The sequence below is a fragment of the Alnus glutinosa genome, chromosome 4 (assembly GCF_958979055.1).
Source record: "Alnus glutinosa chromosome 4, dhAlnGlut1.1, whole genome shotgun sequence".
In the NCBI taxonomy this organism is placed as follows: Eukaryota; Viridiplantae; Streptophyta; class Magnoliopsida; order Fagales; family Betulaceae; genus Alnus; species Alnus glutinosa.
In genome coordinates this window covers 28283994-28307640 of record NC_084889.1, presented here as the reverse complement: position 1 = coordinate 28307640, position 23647 = coordinate 28283994, and the positions used below count along the sequence as shown (strand labels likewise).

Genomic DNA, 23647 nt, shown 5'->3' with positions numbered 1-23647 from the left:
TCATACTTTCTAAGGTTCATTGGACTACAGGTTTCATGATTATTATTATTATTTTTAAAAAAATTATTATTATTTTTTAATTTTCTAAGTTGTTCTGAACTCATTTCCTTCGTAAAATTACTTTATTGGGTCAAAGGGACGGTATGAGCCGGGGACGAGGTGTACATGTGATATACTTTGAGTGCGTTTGGCACTGTGATTTTGCAAATAAAAAGTGTGATTTTAACCAAATCGCAAAAAAATGTATCGTTCAGGAGTTTTCTTTTTAAAAAGTTGCGATTCAAAAATTCATAACAGTTCGTGTTTTCAAATTGCAAGCAAGCGAGTGTGTTTTTAAAATGCATAATTTTAAAAGGCCAAATTTTGATTTCACCAAATATTTAACTGCGTTTTAAAAATTTCACGTTTTAAAATCGCAAACTCAAACGGATACTTCGTCAATATTCTCCCATTCAAACTTAAAAACCACAGTTTAAGGAAGCTCAATGGGTCATTAGTTAGGAAAACCCTGACCTCAATTCTAACAAACCAAATGCAAACATATCTAGCAGCATTGATGGATCAATATATACTTATTTCTCCCAGTCAACTCTATTCTCTTTTGCTTCCAAGCTGGATTTTAATGCACATCATTCTTTACAGTTGCAATTGTGTTTTGAGAGTAATGCTAAAAGTACTCTTGCGCTCTGAGTTCTTCCAATTTTGACGCGATTTTTAAAATTATCATTAAATTTGTGATAAACCACTATTGAATTTTGATATAATGATGATTTTTAAAAAACACATCAATTTAAAGAGAAATCAAAGAAGATATGCATCCTCCTTATAGCATTACTCGTCTTTTAGTGCAATGGAAGAGGCCACGAGGTATAATGACTCAAACTAAGGCCCAGGGAAAAAGCAAAGAAAAATGAGCAAACCCACAAGGTTTTTGTCTTCCTCCTGGACCAGCTTTCTTTTTAGGGTTAGATCATCAAATGCATCACTGGTTACCAAAGCAGAAGGGCCAAAGTGGCATTTAAAGTCTCATTCAAGAAAGAAGACTAAACTTCAGCCCACCATGGATTCAGGAAGAATATAGGATTTGTTATTATTATTATTATTATTATTTTTTATTGTTCTATCATTTGGTAAATAAATAAAAATACTGAGTAAGCCACCACCATAGCACCACTCTTTTTGAACACTTTACAAGATTTGGCTTAGGTGCCTTAAAAAAGCTTACAGAAGAGATCTTTTGTAGTCTTTTCAATGGCCTAAATTTAATTCCAAATTTTTGAGTGATAGTGTAAAGTTAAATCTAGACCGTTAAAAGAAACTACAGGAGATCTCATGTAGTTTTTTTACAGACGCCAAATCCTTCCAAAAGAAAAAAACATGGGAGGACTTCACAGGAGCTCAGAAACTAAAGTTCATAAACTACATGCTAAACTGTACATAAATAACATAAGGGTGTCTCATTACTATGGGGGGAAAAAAAAATTAAATAAAAAATAAAAATAAAAAATCAATCGTACACCATGAGAGGAGACTGCAACCAACATTGAGGCATATAAATTGGGTAAAGGTTCTCAAAATGAAACAAAACAGCTCAACGCTAAAACTGAAATTCCACAGAGTAGGCATGTTAAGTATGTGGAAAGAGCACATCCCGAACCAGTCAGCCTCTCATTTTCTTCTATTTCTGCGAATAGAACACATCAATCAAGTTGCTGCACAGCATAATATATATATACAAAACATGAAATGAAAATCATTAAGGTTTTGAAATCATACATACATGTACAGGGGTATACAACAACACTGATTGGGCCCTTAAATCAACCTAATTTCAAAACCCAATCCCGGCTTTCGATGGGAAGATAGGTCATCCGTTGGGATTTGTTGGGTTATCGTAATGCAAACCCTTAGTAAGCAGATCATAGTTGATTGATGCCAGCTGAGAGAGATTCTGATAACCACAAGAAATAGAAAATTAAAATAAGAGGCTGCATGACAATATTCTATGAGAAAGTAAAAATATAAAAGACTAGATTAAGGCATGAAGAGACATCAGGGGGCAAAAAACATTAGTTAACTCAGGACCATCATTCTCTCAGAAGTTAATAAAATAATATCCAAAATAATATTGAATATCCTACCAAGTCATTGCTCTGTTAATCATCAAGACACAACCAGTTTCACATGAACCACATTGATCAAGGCCAATTTTCTAAACATGGAAAGTGGGAAACTCTTACCGAAAGGAAATTTTTTAACAGGTATCCGCCCCACCTTGGGGCCGCACAAAAGAGGTGTCTAAGCAGCCATTCCAAAAGCTTTAAACTATTAAGGCAATTTGCATTCTTAAACAGGTGGATAAGAAAAAGAATCACTTGTATCCACAATGCCTATTAACAGTTTGAGCAACTTCTACGGACAAATCAGAAATAAAGCCATAGAGATAAAAGTTACCTTGAATGAAAAATTACTGAAGGAGTAATTGACTGATGAGCCAGACTCAAAATCAGCTAGACCCCCACATTCATCTCCCTGTTTATCAATATGTTGCCAAGAGCAAAGCAACCCAATGAGCATTATATAACTACGACAAACTGAGAAGTTCTATCATAATTCTTACGTCCAAAGAGTTTCTAGAATACAATACCACTTCATCCTGCCGATGGCTTAAGCAACTACTGCTGCCACTTAAGCTATCAGCATCACTGGAATCCTCAGGTTCACTGACTGGATAATCATGGTCATCCGAATGATTCCATGAGATGCGACTTGTGAAGTAACTGGTATCTAGTGCACTCTCTGAAGAGGGAACAAATGCAGCCTGTAAAAGAGACAACAAATCGAGTAGTCCATCTAAAATAGTTAGAAATATTGCATCTATGACTATAATTTTTTATGGATCAGGCAATCGCACGCTTCGCACCTTCTGCCTGGCAAGTGTGTCCCAGTTGATATTTTTAAAGAATAAATGTTGCTTCACCTGGATCATAAATTTCACTTTTATTAGTTCAACATCTAAGGGTATCATGGAAACATGTAAGCAAAAATAATGGTAAAGGGGATTAAGAACCAAGTACCTCTGATGCTCCTCTGGCCCCAAGTCTCAGATGAGGATCTTCTGTCAGTAATCTGAAAAATGAATGTACCGCATCTGTGAACTTACTATAAATACACATTACCAGAGCTAGCAACCATCTTGGTTACGTAAGTAGAGTCCAGAAGTATAACCATTACATGAAGAAAATCAAATTAAATCTAGCAAAATATGCGCTCACAATGGAGTTTATATTTTCATATGCCAAAAATTTATTATAATACACATTTACCAGGGTCAACAGCACTGAGAAAATAAAATGTTAAGAGTATTAAACATTTAACATATAAAAATGCCAATAAATTTAATGTATTGAAATCTTAGCTATCTCATGTTGTGTCAGAGTTAACAACTGTTTTGGTTGTGACACAATCATATTGCATGTAAATTAATCCACATCCACATGACACTAACAAATGTGTACTACCAGCAACTGATACAACACGCATATGATGAATATTCTATTTCAACTCTTCCAGTAAAAGCATTTTGTATTGCAGCATATACCAGCAACCATCATAGCAATGACATACCCAAGACATCACATGACAAAATGGCAAAAATATATGCACCAGTCACTTTGAATTGATCCCACTTTCCTAAATAAAATTCTAGTATCCAAGTATGCACCAAAAACTTTAGACCATCATGCATTACTAAGGACTGAATAAATAGATTATGCAAATATTTTCCTGTTTAACTATCAAACTATTAAACTGTCAGTTCAGCATTAATGGACTCTCTGCATACAACCGATAGTTACAACTCACAGCTTTCTTTTCATAATACCAATTCGCCATATGAGCACATACTGCATTCATGGATGCTTAAGGGAATTTAAAAAAAAAAAAAACATTCACTGGATACACATGGTTGACAAAGCAAGGCTTTGCAAAATCAACTTAACCTACATTGTTTCACTTAATGTTTTTAGATGTATTTCAGGTTTTTTCAAGAAACATGACCTTTCTGACACGTGACATTTTTATTTAAACAACTTCTATAACTCAAAAGAAACTTTGTACCTTATTTCTTATATTTTTTATAAGTAATTTTTATTGGTAAGTTACACAAGCACCCGGTGGGACTTGAACCCATGACCTCACCCTCCATCTTACTACAAAGGGTGGAAGTACCATTTGAGCTAACGCTCATTGGTATAATAAACCCCGTTTGGCCACCCCAGGGGCCAAACCCTAAGACGATTTTTTATTTTTATTTTCTTTCCTTTTTGGCCTTGTGGGGTGGCCGAACCCATCCCCAAGCCAAACAGGGTAAGCCGAGCCACCCCCAAGGCTCTTGCCACCCCCATTTTGTCCAAAGGGGTGGCTCAAGCCACTTCTTTCTCTCTCTTTTTTCTTGTTCTTTTCTTTTTTCTTTTTTTCAATTTTTTTTATAAATATTTTTAGTTTTTTAATTGTTTAACTTTATTTTTAATAGGGCATATGACAAGTGTCAGTTTCTTAAGAGTATTGATGTGGACTTCCGTTGGATAGAGGTATCATCTCCTTCTTTAGTCATAAACGACGTACTATCTGTGATACGAAATGAAGCACAAGGGGCAAAAAATATAGTCGTTAAACCATGGGGGGGAAAAAAGGTATTTAACCCTAATCTTTTTCTCTTCCCACCACATCCTTCAATTCAAGCCATATTTACCAAAATAATATCTTATCGACGAACGAACTGTGCAGAATATCATGTCACAAGGGCATGCCAGGTTAGAACTAGGGGGCAGGTTGGTGTATCATGTTCGGATCGACCAGCTTGACCCGTCAACCCGTCAAGGGTCAACCCGTTAACTAAATGGGTCAGCCTAGTAAACCCGAACACAACTTGTAAAAATAACGGGTGACACAACAAGACCTGTCTGACCCGTTTAGTTAACGAGTCGTGTCAACCTGACACGACAACACAACCTGTATGACCCTTCAATGGGGAAGATGGGAACTTGTAGAAGGGGATGGAGGAGGAGAAGAGGTTTGTGGGGGTGGACTAGTGCTGGAGGGTGGTGGAGAACTAGTGGAAGGTGTCATTGTGGTAGAAGCCGGTGGACAATTGAGGCGAGGGTGATGAATCCGGAGATGGCATTGTGCTTGCCATCTATTCAGTAATCCAATCTGATGATCACAATATAGCTAAATATATCTCATATATTAGAATCATTCATGAAACTTCCACAAAAACCTCTTAATTCTCATGCGGAAGCCAAACCAAGTGACCATTTCCAATCTTACGCCAACCCCAAGTTTCAAAACGTGAAATTGAAGCGCTTGCCAAAAGTTGTACAAAAATAGGCTCCTTTTCTCGCATTTTATGAGTTTTCATAAGGGTTGTTGGCATTGTTGCATAGAAGTATGTGGAAGAGACGAGAAGGTGGAAGATGGGGAAACACGTGAAAGCAAGTGTGGAGCTCAAGGTGCTGATAAGTCAGAAAAGGAGTGGTGTGGTACAACATGGGATAACGTGTTGGATTTTGTCTAAAAAAAAAAAGATACGGGCTGACCTATTTATGACCCAAACCTGATTAACCTAAACCCAAACCCTATAACTTTGTGTCGTGTTTGTTAAATCACCACTTATCTTAAAAGCTTAAGCTGATAGGAAGAGGTAAACTTAATTACTTAATCAATACTTTAATACTCCCCCTCACGTGTGAGCTCAAACTCCCTTTTAATAGATGAGGTCCAACACGTGTAATATTTAATTGAAATGAGAGGGTAAATGAAAGGGACAGGCTTCGAACTCGGGATTGTTGGCTCTAATATCATTTTAAATCATCACTTATCCTAAAAGCTTAAGTTGATAGGAAGAGATAAATTTAATTACTTAATCAATACTTTAACAGTGTTTGTGTCGGACTCGCGGGTCGTGTTAAAAATTGATAGTCCTATTCAGAATCTTGTTGAAAAAACTCAACAAAGGTATTACTCACACTTCAAATTTCCCATCCCATCCAACTTTAATTCCAATTCCTACCTTGCTCCAACTGACTTGCCAACACTTTAAGAACACGTTAAATTAGTATAAAAACCAGCACATCTGTCCATGAATCATGTAGTATATGAACTTAATATTTTAAAGCAAGTTTGGGCTACCTAATTCCAGTTTGTAAGCCCATGTTTTACTTCATATTTCAAATGGACATGAAAAATAGGCAATTAATAAATTTGCCTATACCAAGCAATGAGTAGTCATATGAAAAAATAAATCAAGATCACATGTCCAAACCAAATACCACAAACTTTGAAAAAAAATCAAATATCACAATTATTTTATTTTATTTTTTTATAAGTAATAATACCAATCTCATTGAAAGTGTGAGGCACCCCTAAGTATAAAGAAAGTATATAAAATGAACAACCTCACTAGAAAGAGCAAAACAAAAAAGAGAATTACAAAACTAGTCGACAGAGGAGACACATACGCTGCCGTCCAAAGATACAAAGTTTCAAAGAATATAGAAATAATATCCCCCATAAACCTCTCCCTATCCTCAAAATTTCTATCATTTCCTTCCTTCCATAAACACCAAAAGAAGTGTAAGGCACCCCTAAGTACAAAGAAAGTACATAAAAGGAACAACCTCACTAGAAAGAGCAAAACGAAAAAGAGAATCACTAAAACTAGTCGAAAGAGGAGACACATACGTTGCCGTCCAAAGATACAAAGTTTCATAGAAATAATATCCCCCATATACCTCTCCCTATCCTCAAAATTCCTATCATTTCCTTCTTTCCATAAACACCAAAAGAAGCACGTAGGCACCATTTTCCACACCGCAGCGCTCCTTTGCCTACCAAAGGACCGCCAACAATCATACAATTCAATGACACGTCTAGGCATAACCTAGGACATCCCAAAGCGAATGAAAAGAACACTCCAAATAGCGGAAGCGACATCACAATGAAGAAAAGGGTGGTCCACAGATTCTCCATTGCTCTTGCACATGCAACATCCGTCCATCACGATGACACGCTGCCTCCTAATATTATCCAAAGTGAGGATCTTGCCTAGAGCCACCGACTAACCAAAAAAGGCAGCCCTCGAAGGAGCCTGAGTCCGCCAAACACTCTTACAGGGGAAGCCGCTACCTTCCGAAGAAGCTAAAGAGCTGTATAAGGATTTTACCTTGAATAAACCTATTTTGGAAGTATTCCACCACAGCTTATCTACACATCCTCTTCTCACTTTACTAGAATGCAATACCTGAAAAAAAGAGGCAAAGGCATCAACCTCCCAATTAGGGGTGGGCAAAACCGTGCAAAACCACACCACCCCACCCCGCCCCTACCGGTTTTCACGTTGATATTTGCGGGCACAGTTTGGATTTTTGTCAAACCGTGCAGGGCACGAGTTTAGGATTTTTTCAACACCGGATCCCCGCTCCGCCCAGCCCCGCCCTGCATAAACCTAAAACACCTAAAAATAAAAAAACCCTAACCCCCCTGTCCGGCGACTTTGGCTGTCCCTCACGAGTCATATGACTCACGCCTCACTTCAAATGAAATGAGTCATCCTTTCTTCATCTTCGTTACTACTCAGTACTCACGCATTGGATTCTTGAAGCAGGACAAGAGGAAGACGGCAGCTGAGATGTTGGCTGTTGAGACGGCGGCTGAGATAATTTGATTTGCGAAAAGAAGACAGAAAGAGAAAGAAGAGACGAAGCATGAATTTCAGGGAAAAGGAAAATCGTTTTCATCGATTATTGAAGGCCTTAAGGGTAAAATTGTAAAAGGTGCGAGGCTAGAAGACTCTAGAAACCACCTGGCAGATGAGGATTGAAGTTTGTTTCAAAGTGACTTGTAGCTATAAGTCGCTACTAACTCCAAACGGTGCGTTTTGCATTTGGTTTGAAGTTTGACAAATCACTTTCATACGGTGTGTCGTGCGTTCTGACTTCTGCAGCCTGTTTTCATACGATGCGTTTAACCCTAATTTCCATAAAAAAAAAAACTTGAAAACTGAAAAGTAAAAACGCTGCGTAGCCTCTTTCATTTTCCTCATCTTCTTCTTCCATCTTAGACCATCTCTGTCTTTCTCGCTCCTCCACTTCTTCTTCTGGTTCTTCTAGGGTTTGCATAATGATGACCATGGAGTGCAAGAGCTTGATAGGCCTCGTAAATCGGATATAGAGCGCGACGAGCATGGCTGATTCAAGACATTCGGTTGTGGCTCAGGGATTGCGTCCTCGTCCATAGGTTGATGTTTCTCTGTTGCTATAATTTTTTTATGATTTGTTTGTTTCCTAAGAAAATCGAGGAAACAAGAAATTTGGTGATTTGTTTGTGAATCTGCACAACCCGCACTCTCCGCCCCGCACCACCCCGCCCCCCATGTACCCGCCCCTCACGGTTCCACTCTGTAACACACTGTTCACAGGTTGAGAAGTGTCAACCCGCAAGGGTGTGGGGCGGGGGCAAAAAGGGCAGAAATCCGCCTAGCCCCGCCCCACCCCGTGAACACCCCTACTCCCAATCATTTGCTGCTCTAGTGAAGCTCACATTCCACTGGTTGCAATCTCCCAAAAACTCTAAATTATCCGCAATAAAGGCGTCCTCACGTGCAAAACCATATAAAACCGGAAAAGCTACATTTAAAGTCGTTTCCCCACACCACTGGTCATGCCAGAAGCAAATCTTAGACCCATCCTCCACCTCAAAATTAGTAAAGCTAGAAAGTTTATCCCACAATTTCCTGATATTCTTCCACAATCCCACCCTAAAGGCTCTTGCAGGCTCAAGAGAGCATCACCCTCCCCATATACTACCATATTTAGAGCCCATTGCTACTCTCCACAAAGCCTCTCTCTCAAGCCCATAGCGCCGCAACCATTTACCTAAGAGGGCACGGTTAAACATCATCAAATTCCTGATACCCAACCCTCCCTCAGAGATTGGAGAGCAAACCTTAGACCAACTCACCAGGTGATATTTGAACTCTTCACCTAACCCACCCCACAAGAAATCCCGTTGGATATTCTCAATACGATTAGCAACACTCGCCGGAATAGGGAAGAGAGACAAGTAGTACATACACAGAAACAACTCCTCCCACTTCGGGGAGATAAGGAATCAATAAATCTTGGACCACACAGGGGGATCGCGAGAAATCGACCAAGTAAAAGCACCACCACCAAGGAGAAGGTCCATCAAGCCCTGATCAGAAGTAAAATTTGGAAACTCCATCATGGCAGAACGAGAACGAGCCGCACCCAACCTTTCACTAGGAAAGCAAGTGACATTAAAATCCCCACAAAACACCAGAGCAAGTTCCACCAACTGTGCAAGCCAGCCAGCTCATCCCATAAAAGCCTTCTATCCTTATCCGAATTAGGGCCATAAACACCTGCAAAGGCCCAAGTGGAATGATCAGCAACGTTCCTAAAGGAAACAAGCAAGGAGTAGACCCCCCACACTCATCCACCTCCTCCACCACCCTTTTATCCCACAAAAAAAAGATGCCTCTTGAAGCCCCACTGGAATCCAAACAGGACCAATCCACATGACTACAACCCCATAATCTATGCACAATACTACACGACATAGAATCAAGCTTGGTTTCTTTAAGGCAAACAACGTCCACCTTCCAATTCCAGAGTAAATTCCTAACTTTCAAGTATTTATACCCCTCGTTCAACCCTCTTACATCCCAAGAAACAATTCTAGGCTTCATAAAAACATCGGATGTGCCCTCACCTTTCCTTTACCACGGATAGACCACTCACCTGTATAATTGTAGTTAATTGAACACTCCAAATTCTTGAGCTCCCTTCTAACTTTTGAACCACATTTGGAGAAGGCAGCCATCGCCTTGAGCTGGCATTCCTCTTTAAGAAACGTCAAGAGGGCCAAAAGTTGATCCTTATGACCCTCACACAAGATCCCCACAATGGGATAAATCGCACTGCACAACCCAATTAGAGTGTCCCGGTTCACCCACCGAACATGGAGAATAAGAACCCAAAGGAGAAAGAAGATCACCTTCTCCAACCCTATTACTCTCATCCTCAAGGCACTCATCCCTGTCAACCTCATCCCCAATGCCCAAAATACCAGCACAACCTTCCACTTCAAAAAAAAAATGATCCTCCTCTTGAGGTGAAGCCAAAACAAGGAGCAACAACAAAACCTACCTTTCCTGGCAAACCCAGCTTTTCCCCACTATCTGGCACCATAGAGGTTGAAGAGGATTCCTCCAACTCACACGTAGAGCCACTAACTGGCACCACAGAGGTTGAAGAAGACACCTCCAAAGAGGATCCCACTGCTAGAAAGGACTGATCAACAGAGCCCGTGACCCGCAATACACCTAAAGAGGAGCCCACTGCCGGAAAGGACTGAGCAATAGAACCAGCGGGAACCCAACCTGCTGAACACCATCACAGGCGAACATAGAGACGAGAATTCCCTCTAGCAGGATTTGGGCTCCGAGCTGACCAATTGGCAGGAGCAAGAAAGGACCATCGACACTATCAGTTTTTGTCGAAGAAGACCCAACCTGCCGAATGTCAAGATTCGCAATTGCTGAGACGAGCACAACCTCTTGAGCCATCGGCACCCTCTGGCCTTGCCGAAGTCGGCCCATCATACCGTACACCACCAGACCCCGTCACTGGGACCGAAACCGCTTCCTACGACAATACTGTCAACGCCTAAAGGGAAAACTCGGGGCCCCACACCCAAGCTTGGCCCAGACCCTAAGACATCCTCAAACTGCATATCATTTTTAGGATTGCAAACAAGCTTAGTATGTCTCTTCGGAGCCCATCTTTTCCTCACCTTACGTCTACACCATTGGGCTTAAAGGCAGGCCCACACTTTTCTAACCCTTCTAGAATACTTAACAAAGCTCGATCCACCTCAAATTTTAACTTCACGAGTTGTCCCTTCCATGCCCAAAGAAGAGCATGCCTCTTCCCCTTTACTATCAACCTGCCCCCCTGCGATTTCATCACCAAAATGGAAAGCTAGCTTGCCTCGAGCGGCAGAACCAGTCTTGGCGTCAGACTAAGACAAACCCAGCAGATACTCGACATCATTGAGGTCCTTACCCAACGGATCCCTTAACCGCATTGTCGTCTTCTCTGCTGCTGAGAGTCTGGTTGCTAATCTCAACACCTCCACATAAGACGGCGCTCCATCTTCACCGATAGACCCAGTCCCTCTGGTAAGAGCAGAACCCTGAAACAACCTTAGCCCAACTATCTTCCCAGGCTTCTTCATCATTGGCGACGGAGGAACTCTCCCAGACCCAGCCGAAGCTTCGAGAAACGCATACACCTTACCCAACGCAACAACAAAACAGCCCTAGCCCCGCCCTTCACAGCCCTCAGGAATCAGAATGAGCCCGCTCCAACCAACCACTGTGTAGACTGCCACCTCTAAGAACCTGCCGACAAAGTTACCACCTCTCCTAACGATGATGACCTTTGACCCCTCTCTGGAAGACTTGACAAACTCCTTATCACCAGGAAACCACAATAATTCCTCCACCATCGATACCAACCAAGCGGTACATTGGGCTCCCAAAAACACCAACCCGGAGAAGCCCCTCCTTTCTTCCAGCCTCACTACCGAGGCTCCTTCCACCACCGAGAACACAAATGTTTTAGCCTCCATGAAACACCATGTCTCCATATCACAAAATATGATGCCATTATTCTAGGGAAGTGGGCAAGGAAAAATGTTCAAACTTTCAACTCAGCTAATTTTTTTTTTAGAAGTAAACGAAACATCATTAAAAGCACAAAAGGTGCAACCCAATTACACATGGAGTATACAAGAGAAACACTTGGCTAGAAAAAGAAAACAGGTTGAGAAAATTATGAAAACTAAGAAAATTAAAATCTAAGGCAGCTGTCCAGAGATAAAGAGTTTTGACGAAGAAAGACTTTAGTTCCGCCACTATCCTCTTGCGATCTTTAAAACATCTATCATCTCTTTCCCTCCAAAGACACAAAAAATGGGCTGGAAGCAACTTCCACACAGCTACACACTGAGGACTTCCTCTCAACCCTCTCCAACAAGCAAAAAGGTTTACTACTCTTCTAAGCATAACCCAAGACGACTAAAGATAGCACTAAACAAAGCACTAGCGATATCGCAATGGAGCAGAAGATGATCCACAGTGTCCCCATTCCTTTGACACGTACAACACCAATCAACTACAATAACACTTTGTTTCCTTAGGTTATCCATGGTTAGGATTTTCCCTAGGGCGGCTGTCCAAGACAAAAACGCCACTCTCAATGGAACATTATACTGCTAAATACCCTTTCAAGGAAAAGAGGCACTCTAATGAGGTACAAGGACGTTATAGAAAGATCTTACATCAAACATCCCTCTCTTAGAAGGGGCGCTCTCAACTCAGCTCATTATAGATGCTTTAAGCAATCATCTCTAATTTTTTTGCCTTCAAGCTGTTAATCAACTCTACATCATATCCCATTAGTCAAGAAAACCAAAGCGCAGTTAAAATAATAATATGACAAAGAACAAGAACTTCTGAACAAGAGTCTGATTGAGTCTCACGTGAATTAAAGTCGATCACAAATAGCAATTAATAGATATAATGGTCCATGTTATGTAGATGATAAAACATTATTTAGACCAAGTATTTATATCATGTAATACTCACTTCAATGTATATTAGATCCTTGAAGAAAAATATAATAACAATCAGATGCTGCTCTTACCGATCAATTAGATCTTGTGCTTCAGGGCTCATTTCTTCTGGTAACCGAGGCCAAGGTACTTTACGATTGAGAATATTATCGAATATTGTCTAGAAGCAGCCAAAAAAAGAAAAAAAAAAAAAAAGAACAAAGAAAAAAAAAAGAAAAAAAAAAAGGGGCATAAGTAAGAACTCAATCAACAACACTCAACTTAAGGAACATATACGTAAAAATTAGTTTAATGCTTTTAGAAGGTTAGTTTGTCTCAAGAGTCTTCAAGAAACATACAAAAAATCAACATTAATATACCCAATCCTATGATGAAGTATTATTTATCATCTACTTTTGAGGAAAACAGTCTTGCAAATAAAAACCATCTTATCACGCCATAACTTCTAAGTGCATGATTTATTAGATATGAGGTGGGAGATGGGTCCAAGGTCAAGTTTTGACATGATTTGTGGAGTGGGAAACAGCCCCTGAAGATTTCTTATCCAGACTTGTTTAGAAAAGTGTCGGTCGTGTCTGCGTTGACTTTGGTTTTTAAGGAAGTTTCCCTACCGCCATTAAGAGAGAGGTTTTCAAGGTGAATGGTTTGACCCAATCTCAAGAGTGGCCAGTAGATTTTGGTTTATCTGGGAGGTGGTTGCGTGGGCACAAGGCGACAAGGAATGAGATAGGGAGAATGGCGACTCTCTTTACTCTTTAGGTGTTTTACCTCCCAATTTGGCCTTGGATTGGGAGTTGAATAGTGACGAGGATATGGATCCGCCATTGGCGTTTTTGGAAGCCATTGAAGAGGACCTCCATCGAGGAGTTAAGGCAGCGCCCAAAGACCAAAGGTAGGAAGGAAGTTTTGAATCTGGTAAGCTCCATTAACTACGTTGATTCTAGCGCGTTCTCTCAGCGTAAGAAAGGCAAGGCGCACATGGTGTAGAGTGTTAAGAGTCCCACATTGCCAAGGTATACCTGGGTTATGGGCTTTATAAGTCTTGAGCAAACCTTTTCTCTTAAGGTGCATTTTGTAACAGAGTAAGGCTCAATGAACTTTATCATGATATCAGAACTTAAGGGCCTTGGACAATGTTGGGCCTTCCCTCCTGTTGTAAACATGTTTAGACAATAGTGCCACATGTAAGGGGGCGTGTTAGGAGTTTCACATTGTCAAGGTATACCTAGCTTGTGGGCTTTATAAGCCTTGAACAAACCTCTTCCTTTAAGGTGCCTTTTGTGAAAGAGTAAGGCTCAATGGATTTTATCATAGGGTTGGGGTCTTCCATTGGTTTTGGGTTTGAGGGCTTGGGGTTTTGAGGGTTGTTGGGTTTTCTTTCTTGTTGTAAGTTGCTTTGGTAGTTCCTGTGTACTTAGAGGCCCCTGACGCTTTTTTAATAAAACTTTTATTACTTATCAAAAAAGTATTGCACATAATAAGGACGTGTGAGTGGCGATTCATTTGAAGTTCCGAAATGAAAATTTTCAATGAAATCTATTTTTTTACCAGACCAGTGTATGATTGGGAGGTGGATTTGGTCTCTTTTTTCTTTGAGCTATTGTATTCTCTCTTAATAAAGGTAAGGAGGTGAGGACAAAATATATTGGAACCTTCCCAAAAGGAGAAAGTTTGAAGTGAGGTCCTATTATCAAGTGTTATCCATTCCTACTAGTTCCTCTCTTCCTTGGAAGAGTATTTGGAGAGTTAAAGGCTCTTTCGGCAGTGACATTCTTTGTGCGAATGGTGGCATTAGGAAAAATCTTGACTTTGGATAACCTGAGGAAGATGAACGTCATAGTGATGGAATGGTGTTGTATGTGAAAAAATTGAGTATGCCTAGAAGGGTGAGAGAGTTGTTGGTGAGTTGGAAATGTTAGGTGGGAAGCCGTAACTTTTTAGAAGTTTTGAAATTGGCTCTTTGTGTTTAATGTAGCGAATTTAGAGAGAGCGGAATGCAAAGAGCTTTGAAGATATAGAGACTTCGGCGATAGAGCAAAAAAATATTTATGTTCAAATCCCTTTACACATGGACAACAACAAGAGTCTGCATTTTTTAGTTTTTCTGAGTTTTTGGACTTTTGTTCTTCTTTTTCTCCCTAATAAGGGGTTTCAGGTTACTTATGGGTTGAGTGCTCCTTGTGGGTTTTGGGTTTTAGGGTAGGTCCTTGTGGGTTTGTTTTGGCTTTTCTTTTGTTGCTTTGAATGCTCTTTGTGGGTTTTGTGCTTTAGGGCCTAGGTCCCTGTGGGTTTGCTTGGTGGGTTTCTTTCTTTATTTTTTTGGGCTGTTTCTTTTTCGCTTTCTAGCTAAATTCTTTCTCTTGTATACTTCCGGTGTACTTAAGGGCACCTAACGCTTTTAATAAGACCAGTTTATTACTTATCAAAAAAAATAAGGGGTTTCTCTTGTATTCTTCTTGTGTACTAAGATTGCGCCACTCTGTGCTTTTTTTTTTTTTTTTTGATAAGTAGAGAATTTTATAAAAAGCGTAAAAGGCGTCCCTAAGCATACATGAAGTATACAAAGAGGAAACCAAAACAGGAGAGCGAGGGGAGGGAGGAAAAACACCTGAAAAACCCAAAAACAGGAGGAAACGCAAAGACCCCTACAAAACCAACCCACAAAACCCAGAGACTAAAACATCACATCAGAGGCCCTCTTGCCTTGCCCCGGCTAGAACCAAAGCCCCTGGCATCATAATTAATTGTGCACTCTAGGTTCTTCACTTCACAGCACCCTTTAAACTTAGGAGTAGAGACTAGAGCCTCTACACGATGCTCCGCATCAATTAGAGCCATGAAGTCTAAAAAGGCCTTCTCATTCCCCTCGTGTGAGATCCCCAAAGTTTGAAAACAGAGGCTAAGATCAATTGCTACCTTGGGAGGACCACCAAGCTTTTCAAGACCACCTCCCCGCGAAGAATCATCAACAAAGGCTGCTCCGGGAGACTCGCCCACTTTTGAAGGAGAAGGGGTCGTGCCCCTTGGGAGAAGAAAACCACGCCGAAGAAAAGGCCGACAACCCTCGTCTTGAGTAGGCATAGACACTAACCCGTCCTTTGTTGGTACTAATAAGGGCTTGGTAGCAACCCCAAATGACGGCAAGGAAGAAGCCTTGGGAACACCGAAAGTCTCAAGAGCCTCCTTAAGCAGAAGCTTATCCAATTTGCCAACCTTATTCTTCTGGGAGTATTTAAGCACAGACTTGGATTCCGACGGGTAAATAGGCGCTCCAGACTCCGACATCACAGGGAGAGAAAAATGCAGCCTTTCACCAAGGGCTGCCGCTTCTGATAAGCAAACGTCGGGGGCTAGACCAAACCCATCTAGAGCCAGAGAAAGAGCCAAGGACGCCGAAGACAGCTCAACTGCAGAAAGCATCAGGATCCAACCCACGGCTGATTGCTCCGGAGCAGCAGCAATCACCTCCACAAAAGCCTCCGGAGATGAGACCTTCAAAGAAGAAGGAGAATGCACAGCAAACACCGAGCACTCTCCTGGCGAGCAGCTTGAAGCAAATGGTGCTGGAGAAGCAACGGGGCCCGCCGAAGCCGCGAGGCCCAAGGTCGAACCCGAACTCGCTCTCAAACCCACAAAAAAAAAGCGTTGGAGCCCCGTACTTGATCAAAACCTGACATGGAAGACTTCTCAGACCTACAGCTCACTCTACTGGACCTATCCCTAAAACGCCTCCTGCCCAACCCATAACCACTCTTAAGCAACCGACCCAGCCAAAATCTGCCCATTCTCCACTTCAGCCCAACAGAGGAGTGCAAGCCCAAAAAAAGCATATGCTCACAAGCCCAACCAAGCCACGCATCAAAAAGACCAAGGAGCTTCTTGAGAACCCCAAACTCCTCTGAGGCGTCACCATCACACTTCTTTGAGCATGCCAAACTGCCTCTTCTGGACACGAAACCCTCTGAAGCGTCACCTTCACCCACTGCAGCCCTCTGCATGGAACACGCCAGACTGCACCCACAGGAACCTCGAATCTTGGAGCCACCAACAAGAGGGTCTTTACCCAGAGGATCAGAAGAAAAACACTCCATTGCGTAGCAGTCCGGATCATCTCCTGCTCCCAACCCATCGAAATAAGCTTCTCCATCTCACACCAGACCACAGGCACCAACTGAACCTGAGGCCCGTCAACTATGACAGGAGCCAACGAGCGTACCGCCACAGCAAACGACCAAAACGCCAGCAACCTTACCCAATATCTTCCCCGCCAGAGCGCCACTAGAGGATGACGACACCATCGTGGAACAAAAAAAAAACCAACACTTTGCTCAACTCCCCAGAAACACGACCCCACCCCCGCCCGTCACGGCCTTCAGGGAACACTACCATTCCTCTTCGGCCACCCACATCGTAAACCGCCACCTCCAAGAACCGGCCGGAGCTATTACCACCTAACCAAACGATGGTCACCTTCGAACCCCCCCTGAAAGATTTCACGAACAACTTGGAACCACGATCTCGCAGCACCTCTTGCACCATCAACAGCAACCAAGCTACGCAACGCTCGCCCAGCAGAACCCACCCCGAGAACCCATTCCTCTTTTCCACCAACCTCAACTCAACAGACCCTTTCACCACAGAGAAGGTGAAAGATTTCGCCTCCACAAAGAATCGGTTTTCCATACCCAACCGCACAGGACAACCCCCGAGGGGGTTCGCAGTAGCCATGCAGTGCTCACATGACTGAAGACCAAGAGACGCAAGCTGATCAAATCCAACAAACTCTATGGAGTGCAGAACCACTCTTTACTTAGCACTCCTATACAAGTCAGAGAGAAAGAAAGGAGGAAGGGAGATATTTGAGGCTGAAGACTAGCGGGACGCGCCACCACTGGGGAGAGGAGAGAGCGTTTGTTACTTAGTCAGATTGGGGGACTTGTTTTTTTTAATTCATTTCTATCATTCTACCACTCTGTGCTTTTCTAATAAGATTGAATTACTTCTTAAAAAAAACTTCTAAGTGATCTGAATGAGCCAACCTGTGCGAGGCCACATTCTCTAGTAAGCAGCCTAATGCCTCATGCAATAATAACTTGCATGAGATTTAACGTATTTTCATTACACCAAGTGACACGTTTAAAAAAAATAAATTAAATTATTTCTTATGTCTCACACCTGTAACTTAATGTCATAAACAAGTTTAATCACAAAGGCTTGCCTGCATATACTAGACATTATTTTGACAATAATATCACCCAATTTACTCATTGTACAGACAACTGTTTTTAAACATAATCACTAAGGCATAGTAAATGTTACTTCTAGCACCAGTGGTGAGTAGAATAAGCAAGATATTAACCTGAGGATGTTCAGCGTTGAAGGGTGGAATGCCAACTATCAACTCAAATAATATGATACCCACAGACCACCAATCAGCAGTTGCACCTGCAGGAAAAAGGTTCAATGGTAGACTATATTAATCTTACCACTTTAATACTTGCTCCTTTTTGGGGGCAAGCCTTTAATAACTGCTCAATCCAAGAAAAAAAACACAAGCCATCAGGAAGAGAATAAAATTTTGCATGCACGTGCATTAGAGAGGGGGGGGGGGGGGGGGGGGGGGGGGTGTGTGAAGGTTGAGTGCCGCTTAGTTTTAGAGTTAACAGATCCAATCCACTTCATTGGAAGTCTATTCAAAGTTTGAAAACCTTGACGGTTATAACTACTACTATTCCACCTTGCTCGAGCTTTATTTATTTCAACATTACCAAAGGTAAACCTGAAGTTGAATATCAAGAAAAATAAGATAACCATAGCACCTTAAACCAAGACAATGCTATACAAACCATGTCCAGTTCCCAAAAGTATCTCTGGTGCCAAATAATCTGGTGTACCCACAGCAGAACGTTTTTTCCGCCTTTCTCGCTGATGCTCGGATACAGATAATTGCGGTTCATCTTCCCCAAGTAGGGATGCCCCACTGACCGCTGGACCAGACAAGTCATCAGTGCTGTTGATTAGACCAACCTTAGAAAGTCCAAAGTCTGTCAACTGCACAGGTGGAACAAAGGAACTCTTTATAAGTTTATGGAGAATGATAATTTCCAATGCAAACAAAAACCTAAACCATAAAAACAATGTTATAAACAGTGAGTCTCAAGGTCGCGTGAACCTAATATATGATTTAAAAAAATGAGCTTCAAACCAGCTAAGCAAAGGGACAACTTTCTCTTTCTTTTTTTGATAAGTAATAAACCAATCTCATTAAAAGTGCAAGGCGCCCCTAAGTACACAGGAAGTATATAAAAGGAACCACCTAACTAGAAAGAACAAAACGAACAAGAAAGTCACTAAAACTAGTCGACAGAGGAGACACATACGCCGCCGTCCAAAGATACAATGTTTCAAAGAACAAAGATATAATTTCCCCCATAGTCCTCTCCCTGTTTCTCTTTCTTAATACTAATATTTTCCGTTATCTGTTAAAATTTATACAGATCTCAGGCTGTCAAGTGCAAGAGCATAAGTTTGAGTCTTGAGAATTGCCTCTTTATGCAAGAACTCTAGAAATGGACCATACACTAATCAACCCTCCTAGGACCATACTTCACCGGGCTAATTCTGAGTATTGACCTCTTAAACTTTTATGAATATACATAGGCATGCATATATCTGTCTATATATACATACATCAAATATATATATAGCAATCTATTCGAAGCATACATTTTATTTGATACATACCCTTTTTTTTTTTAAACATGTAGGGATTTTGATATTGGGCATGTTTGGTAAGTAATTGTGTTGTGGAATATTTGTATGTTGTATAATAAGAAGTGATTGATGTGATATAAAATTTGAGAATGTTTTATAGAAAAGTGAAAAAGTTTTGTTTTATAGTGAGTTTTTTTATTTGAATAGTAATAAAATATGATGGATGTGATATAAAAAGTGTAAAAAAATTAGAATGTTTTTTATTTGATTTTTTTGAGAGAAATAAAAAGAAAAAGAGGGAAAGTTGAGAATGGTTTGTCAAACAAGCCCATTATCAATCGATTTGTGTATATGCAAAAATCTTTCTCATTATTACAGCGGATCCTAAAAAAAAAACGAGTGTGTATCGAATAAAATATATGCTTCGACTTTCATTGTGGGATCATTTTCTCACAAGAGCTAGTAAGTAAAAGAAATTATATAATGGATTGCTATATTTTTTTTTTTTTATAAGTAATTTCAAATTCATCAATAAAGCGCAGAGGGGCGCAACCTATATTCATCAATATGGATTGCTATATATATATTACAGGAAAAGGCAACATACTGCAGAAGCAATGAGATATGGCAAAAGCATTTTGCAGAACGCTTGATAATAATTTACCAGCTGACAGTCCTCCAAAAAACCAAATTGCACAACTAAAGATCAATTAGCAAGGGTTTCACAGCTATATTAATGTCTTGCCTTGGTGAATAAGGCAACTTAGGAAAGACCAGGAAAATGCTTAGCTATACTTGAAACAAGTAGGAATGTTCGAAAAAACTGCCTACCCAACCCGACCAATTTTCCACCAGGGTCAGGTCGAAGTTGGGTGAAAATTTAACTTCTGACCTAGGGTCGGGTCAGAAGTCAGTTTTAGGGGGTCGAAAAACCAAAAGAACCCAACCCAACCCCCTTTAATATTATATAAATCTTTTACCCTTATTCTTAACCTAACCCAGTAACCCTAGCGCCATCAGCACCCCTCACTTTGGCCATTTCGGCTTTTTTTCATACCAAGAAAAAAAAACATGTTTCGCCTCACAATGAAAAAACTTTTGGCTTTCTCTCATAGTCATGGCCGCGCTTCCCTAGCACTGCCCTTATCTCACCATTCTCACTGTTTCTCACTGCTCTTACTTTCCTTTCATGGCCTCAATTAGTTACTTTCTCACCGTTTCCCTCACTGTCACAGCCTCACTTGTCACTTTCTCTCACTGTCTTTCAGGTGACCAAGATCTGCCAATCTTGTGACAGATCTGCCGATTTTGTTTTTGTTGACCTGTGTTCCTGAGTTTTTTCATTTTCTTGTTTCAGTTGCGTTTCTTTCTTCTTCTTCTTTTTTCCTTATATATATATATATATATATATATATATATATATATATATATATATTTTGCTGGGTTTGTTTGGACTCTTATTGAATAACACCTGTTTCTTTCTTTACTTTTTTCCATTACTTTTTGAGTAAGTGTAAGATTTTATTTTTCTACCCAACCGACCTTGACACGTGAGCCGACCCAGTGGTTGGCTCAGCCTGAATTTTTCACTTTCGACCCCTCTGGGGTCAGAAGTCATAAGTAGTCCAATTCCAAACCGAGCGTATCGGGTTACACCCCAGAAACAAGAGCAATAAAAGGAAGCTCAAGTGCACAACAATTAAAATTCATGCTTCATATGACATTCTAATGTTCTTTCATTTTCCTTGCTGTTCCTTCCCATATTTTTACAACCCTCAAATTGTTGTTTCAAGATACAAGTAAATTAACAACCTCTCGCCTCTCTCCAAAAAAGAAAAGAAACGAAAAATGAAATATTTTCATATAATTTTTGTATTGTTTGGGCAACATGGCCAAGCAGGCAGCGTACTGCAAACTCCAATAAAATAACCAATAGAAGCAAAATGTAAGGCAGGTGTTTATATTAAAATGAGGAAAAAAAAAAACGATACCATCTAAGTCAAATCAACTTTCAATTTTTCACAATAAGCTGAAGCAAAACAGACAGAAAGAAATAAAGATAAAATAATACTGACAGCATTCCATCTAATACTGGGGATTTTAACGACAAGCACAAGATACCATCTAGATGCACATTGTCAGTATCAGACTTTTTAAAAACAATTGTTTGACTGGGTATGAGTAAATTGAATCTAAACACCTCGTTCAGTGCCAAGTCAATATTAAATAGTAAAGTACAATAATCAAATTCACCTGAGTCAACCATAACCAATCAAAAATAGTAATTGGCAAATCTTTTGCATCTATTCTGTTCACCAATATTGACCCATTACTAATTCTAAAGGGAACCAATAAATTCGTCATGGGTCTGGTTATACCATCCAATCTATGAGATCGGTAAGCTAGAAACGTTAAGAATGTGCAACCTCAACAATCTGCGTCAAATAGGAGAACAAAGAAAATAAAAGATATTGTCACCTTAATATGACCATCATGTGCAATCAACAGATTATCAGGCTTCAAATCACGATGAACCACGCGCAGAGAATGTAAATATTCCAAAGCAAGCACCTGCCCCCCAACCCAAAAAAAAACAAAACAAAACAAAAAAGCTCCACAGATATTAGAATCACACTATAACAGAAGCAATAGTCATTTTCTTTCATAAGTATAAGAAATAAAAACATTTCAAAGACAAAAATATACTTACAACTTCTGCTATATATACACGAGCAACATCCTCATCTAAGCAGCCCAAATTTCTCAATAACGAATACAAATCTCCTCCATTCAGATACTCCATCACGAGGTACAAGTTATCACGACACGTAAAAGAATAAAAGAAGCGAACCTGATAATGAACCGTTCATGTTATAATAACTTTAAAATTTTCAAGCAAAGAAAAAAATTCTATGCGAGCTAGACTTGCTCACCACAAAAGGATTGCGGACTGAAATTAAAATATCACGTTCTGCTAATATACTTTCGACAGCATTCTTACGGATCATATCTGCCTTTTTAAGAACCTGTTGCAAATCACACAAATATCAGATGCAATTAAAGCCTAAGATTCTTCACAGCTCAATGACAACATGCAAGCATAGAATGATAATGTCACAAGGAGAGGCTTCCATGGGTAACAAAAAAACAAAAAACAAAATAAAAAAGGTGGAGGAAGGTGGCCCCCTATAAAACCTGGCAAAGACAAATATAAGATACTATTCTCTGATGCACCCAAAACAAAGAAAATGCGACTATTCAAAGCATAGGAGAAAAATGAAAACAGGGTTTATTAGGCCATGCCAAGAAAGAAAAATCTGAGAAGATAAAACCACAAGTGAAACTTAAAAATGTAAAGAAAACAACAAAATGAAAGATTAGAAGAAGCTTATCAAACAAATGCAGAAAGAAAGGCTATAAATCAACAAAGAATACATGGCTAATTGATGCTGCACTAAACAAAGATGAACATTCAGCCACAAGAAACAGAAATCAAAGCCTAGGCATAAAATATGTTATCCGAGCATTAATCGACCATTTTATATGATTTCATTATAAATATTATTCCTCACATAAATGAATGCAAAAAAAAGAATTCTGAATACAAAATATTATGCTCTATCATTGTAGTGTAACACATGTCAGGTAAACCAAACCAATATAGAAATCCCTAGAGTATAAGCTCCATAAATTATGGCAACGCTTCAGTCTCCTCTAGGCGTAGTAAAGGAAAGGCCCGCATGTTGTAGGGTTGTGTGCTTTGGGGGGTTGTGGGTATTCTCTCGGGTCTTTGGGTTTTTTCTCGTGTCTGGTTGGGCTCTTTTGTGGGTTGTTTTGGGCTTTCTTTCTTGGGTTCTGAGGTTCTTTTTCCGTTTTCTGTCGGTTGTTGCGGGTTAGCTTTTGGTGTTTCTTATGTATACTTCTTGTGTACCAAGGGACGCCTTTACACTTTTTTAATAAATCTTTTCTTACCTATCAAAAAAAAAAAGTTATTATAAACATCAGGCTGTCCACAGCCGGTCATCAACAGATCAGGCAGCCCATTAAGCTTTCACTTGTTTCTACCCAAGAGCATCATCCCATTTGGAGGGTACTGTACATTGGCAAGAGTAAATCTCCCCTTGAGATTCTAGAATGTAGTGATGTCAGAAAACCCTAATTATCGAGTCATTAGGGCCGTCTTCAATCAGTATCAAGTGGTAGCACAAAG

At 40.2% G+C, this 23647-nt stretch overlaps 1 protein-coding gene across 1 annotated transcript in view; it reads right to left on the bottom strand.

The window, feature by feature from the left end:
- Positions 1–1395: 1395 nt before the first annotated feature.
- Positions 1396–23647, bottom strand: part of LOC133866610 (probable serine/threonine protein kinase IREH1) — a 34936-nt gene continuing 12684 nt past the window's right edge. Inside the window, exons 7-18 of the mRNA XM_062303187.1 lie at positions 22371–22463; positions 22148–22288; positions 21916–22008; positions 18570–18774; positions 18083–18168; positions 12795–12883; positions 3078–3129; positions 2924–2980; positions 2648–2821; positions 2455–2532; positions 1781–1951; positions 1396–1684 (exon numbers count right to left, since the gene is read on the bottom strand). Of these exons, the coding sequence (XP_062159171.1) occupies positions 1868–1951; positions 2455–2532; positions 2648–2821; positions 2924–2980; positions 3078–3129; positions 12795–12883; positions 18083–18168; positions 18570–18774; positions 21916–22008; positions 22148–22288; positions 22371–22463 (1152 nt within the window). The 3' untranslated portion in view covers positions 1396–1684; positions 1781–1867. The remainder of the gene's footprint in view (positions 1685–1780; positions 1952–2454; positions 2533–2647; positions 2822–2923; positions 2981–3077; positions 3130–12794; positions 12884–18082; positions 18169–18569; positions 18775–21915; positions 22009–22147; positions 22289–22370; positions 22464–23647) is intronic.